Source organism: Apteryx rowi, unplaced genomic scaffold, assembly GCF_003343035.1.
Source record: "Apteryx rowi isolate R43461 unplaced genomic scaffold, aptRow1 scaffold_30, whole genome shotgun sequence".
Classification (NCBI taxonomy): domain Eukaryota; kingdom Metazoa; phylum Chordata; class Aves; order Apterygiformes; family Apterygidae; genus Apteryx; species Apteryx rowi.
The window spans coordinates 438,677-442,978 of record NW_020449419.1 but is presented as its reverse complement, the minus strand read 5'-3'; the positions used below and the strand labels follow the sequence as shown (position 1 = coordinate 442,978).

Genomic DNA, 4,302 nt, shown 5'->3' with positions numbered 1-4,302 from the left:
CCCCACGGACAGGCGCGTCCCGTACGCGGCCGCTCTGGCAGGTGCCCGGAGGAGAGCGGGACCACGCGACCTGCGGTAGCGGGGCCTGGGAAGGACTGTCCGTCTGCGTCTTTGGGGGACGTTATCTCTAGAATGAGCTTCAATAAGAGCTGTACTGAACTAGCGAAAAAAAAAGCAAAACAAAACAAACCAACCCTGAACAACTCGTGAGCCAGGAAATGCTTCTACAATAAACACCAGTGATTCCTAGGGTTGTAGTTAAGTAAATTTAAGGTCATTCCCACTGTAAAGGGACAATGTCAGGTTCAGAATTACTTTTCAAAAGTTCTTAAAAGTGTTACACATCATAAGATCTAGCTATTACAACTGAGAATAATTAGAGCTATTTCTATGCATATTTCCTTCAGTTAGGAGAAGGAGACTAGTCAGCTGCTAATTAAACTTGCTTGGAAGTTCTCACGCAGCAGTGGCTGGGGTTAATGCAAACTATGGGCATCTTAAGCTATCCACCGTTGTTTCATGGAAGCTGTTCTAGAGGTGTTGTGTATTTGTAAAACCTATATATATATATATATATATATATAGGTATACGTGCCCTAGGTTCAGATAACATTTGACCTGATATCTTCTCTAAAATACAGTCTGTGTTTTTATATGGACAGGTGAACACTTAGGGCTTTTGAAGCCTTGAGGATTCCTTCTTTATACTATTTATAAAAATTACTTTTTCATAAGGCTTTTAAATAGATGTAGTGTAGAAAAACACAGTGAATTTTGCCTTGCTCTGATGTAAGCAGTCTTGAGATATAGTTTGTCCATGATAGGGGATGCGATCTTTCTAGCAAGGGAGAAACTTTTTCTATTGGTGAAATATTCCATTTATACTGCAGAGATTGATATTGTTATGTGCCTACTTATCTTAACGCACACTTTACACCAGAGACCCAGACTGGGGCAGCCTTGACCCTGTTGGTCATGATGTAGGAATTTGAATAGAAAAATATGACTTACCAACTTCCTAAGTGATGTACCAACCTGCTCCAGAAATCATTCCACAACAGGCTTTAATTTTTCTTTGCTTTGTGTATTTATAAAAGCAGACTTGTTTTTCCTGTACAGTTGCTTGTATGTGTGAATTTTTAAGTGATTCTGTTATGGCATTGCTTTTTTTTTTTTTTTTTCGGCCTGCAAAAGAATGAATGTAAAATACAGTCAACATTATGCATGCACATATTAATTCTTTTCCAAGGAAAAATTGGTGGAAATTATTTCAGGCAATTTCCATTTATTCTTGCAGCACTTTAATATGTGTTTGATATTTCTACAGCTGGCTTACCTGTTTTTCCTGGAATTCCCCTGCAGCTTAGCATTAGTTAATGTGCAGCATTCTCTATCGAACGTAGTCATTAACTCTAATGCAGTGCCTTAGTATATTACAGCATGTGCTTCTGACTCTCCTGAATGTTAATGAAGAACATCATCTTTTTTTCAAAGTCCACATATAAAATAGCATGGTGCTTGCAAACAGCTGTATTGGAAAAACAAACTGCGACAAAGACCATTTTTATCTAATCTGTTCTATCCTCCCGTTAGGTCTTTCTGCTCATTTTCTTTTTAACTTCTCTCCATGTATGAAACCTAGTCAAGATATTTAATGGGATATGACTTTAATGCATCTTTCCATAGAGGACAGCATATAGTCCCTTGCGCCACAGTGTTGTTAACAATCATAGTGAAACTTCTTTTTAATAAAGGTGGAGCATCAAAGTATTGAAGTCATAGTGCCAGGAAAAACAGCAAAGAAAATGTAAGATGCATTAAAGAAAAGCCTCTTTGTGTAGCTTTTTGCTTACTTAGCAATTGAAACTTACTTCACATGTTCTGGATATCTGTAAGCCGGAGGTTTAAATCTGTATTGCCGCTCCTTCTCTCTGCAGTTTGGTTATTGTGTTTTCACAACAGCAAAATTACTGTTACTGCTGAATTATAGAATAAATACAGAATATCTCACCACTGACCAGTCATTACTTGCCTTCACGAGTATGAAGGAATCTTGAACCAAGTAAGATAAAGACAGTGAGTTTCTTTTGCAGGCAACAGTCCAAATGGTGCGGGTGGCCTTTGAAAAGCGATACTTAAACTGAGTCCTTAGCCTAAATCTTCCACAATAGCCCTGTAGACAAGATCCAGGCACGTGCCATATTATAACTTTTGGAGCTAGTTGTAACCGTAAAGCAAAGGCATGGGTTTAAGACAGCTGATAACTGTTACATGATGTAAGGTTTTCTTGTTGCTCTACGCTAGGCCTTGGCAGTTTCCTTAAATTAACTCATTTACAGTTCTGTGTTGTTTATCTCGTTTTGCTTTAGACTGGGGTTTTAACCTTGTAAGACGCTTGCAGACAGTAGCTTGAAAAGTGAGTGAGGAGCCTAGGACCGTGCACGTCGGTAGCCGAGATCCGGATTTTGCTCACAACGCCCCGGCCGTGACTGAGTTGCGCTAGTGCGAGGCCCTGGCGACACCCTGCCGTGGCGTGGGCTGGCACGGCTGCGCCTCGGGGAGCCCCACGGGTCGCTGGCTGCCTTCTCACGCGGCGGCCTGCTGACGCTGACCGAGGAAGCGGCATTTCCCATGAGGTCGCACTCCGTGTGCGTGCGCCGTTGGAGCTCCTATGTGACATCCATCCGGAAACGCTCGGCTGTCTCCTCGGGAAGCCAGAAGCGCATGGGATGAGATGGCGAGGCTGCGGCGGCGGGTGTGAAGGTGGATGGCGGGGTGGCGAGTGCGGGGCTCTGGAGCAGGCCTTGCTCTGTGGTACCAGACTCCAGCCCGCACAGACTGGTCCGTGCCCAGCTTGAAAAACCAGCTTCACGTCCAATTTAAAACGAGGCGCATGGTTTCAGCTTCTGCTGACCGCCTTTCCCAAGCGAAGAGCAGCCGCTCCAAAAGCCAGTGCCAATTCCAGGAGAAAGAGAGCAGGGAGTTTCAAACAAAAAGGGAAGTAACCGGTGGGCCTTTGCGCAGCGGGACCCGGCGCAGCGGCAAGCAGGGCTGGAAGTGGCTCGGCGAGGGCCGTGCCGTACCGTACCATCTGTGCGTGGCTGCGCCTTCCTCCCGGCAGGACCAGGGCCGTGGTACGAGCAGGGCGGTCGGTCCCGCACCGCTCACCTGTGTGTCGCGGGCTGTGCCGGGGGCGTCCGCGGCAGCCCGGCCAGCCCGGGCCCTGCACCGGCGGCGGGGCCCGGGGCTCAGCCTGCCCCTCAGCCCCGACGGGCTCCTGCCTGCACTGAGGCTCCGGCCGGGCATCCTCAGCTCCGAGCCCCGGCCCGGCGCGCCGGGCACCTTACCACGAAAGGCAAAAACAGAGCGATTTTCTGGCCGCGCCGATGGGGCCGCCGGGCGGGCGCCGAGAGCGGGGGCTGCGGCCCGGCGGGACTCACTTTCCGAGCCCGCTCGGGGAGGCGGCCGCGGTCTGACTGCAACCGCGGAACAAGAAAGAAAGTGAGTCAAAAAAACCCACCCGGCTCCCCGGTTAATATTAGCTCGGCTCTCGGCTCCGGGGGAAATCCCCCGGCGCCCGAGAGCGATTCTTTGCGCGCCGCGGCCCGGAGACTCTGGTTTTCCGCTAAAAGGCAGCGAAAGGGGCCGGGCCGCCCCGGAGGCGGGACGGGCGCGCCGGAGCCCCGCGCCGCTCGGGGCCCGGGCCGGCGCGGGCACACRCGGGGGCGCCCCCACCCCCGGGCCGGGCCGAGAGCCCTACGGAAATAAAGGTGTCGATTTAGCATAATTAAGAGATTTATTTGTCTTCTTTTATAAACGTTGTAAGCACCGAACCTATCGTCGAAAAGTTTATTTACAGAGTGGCCAGAAAGAAACCCTCTCTCCTTGGAGCTCCCGTTAGTGGTTGTGCATTATTCGTGTTATCTGCTGCGCTCCGCATCCCACGGACAGCGGGCGTCGGTTCCAGCGAGATCATTTACATCCCGTCCGAAATCCTACTAAAAATGTAACACTTTTAAGTCACCAAAAAGAAAAGAAAAAAAACCCAAACCAGTGCGTACAAAAATATAGTCTCTAAAAAAAAAAAAAATCCCAATATTAATAGGCAGAAATGTACAGCCATACTAAAACCAGGGAGGGAAAACTTTCCGGTCTGGGTGTCGCCGCTGTCGTCGGAGCGGATCGGCCCGGCACCCCCCACATGCAGACAGGGGCCCGGGCTCTACACCACACAAGGCACCACGGACACCTCACCACGACGGCACTGCATGCATCCATCCTCCCGCCGCAGCCCCTATGTAC

General features: G+C 49.2%; 1 protein-coding gene across 1 annotated transcript in view; it reads right to left on the bottom strand.

The window, feature by feature from the left end:
* Nucleotides 1-3,796: 3,796 nt before the first annotated feature.
* EGR2 (early growth response 2) overlaps nucleotides 3,797-4,302 on the bottom strand; it is a 4,686-nt gene continuing 4,180 nt past the window's right edge. The window contains exon 4 of the mRNA XM_026069940.1: nucleotides 3,797-3,834. Within this exon, the coding sequence (XP_025925725.1) occupies nucleotides 3,797-3,834 (38 nt within the window). The remainder of the gene's footprint in view (nucleotides 3,835-4,302) is intronic.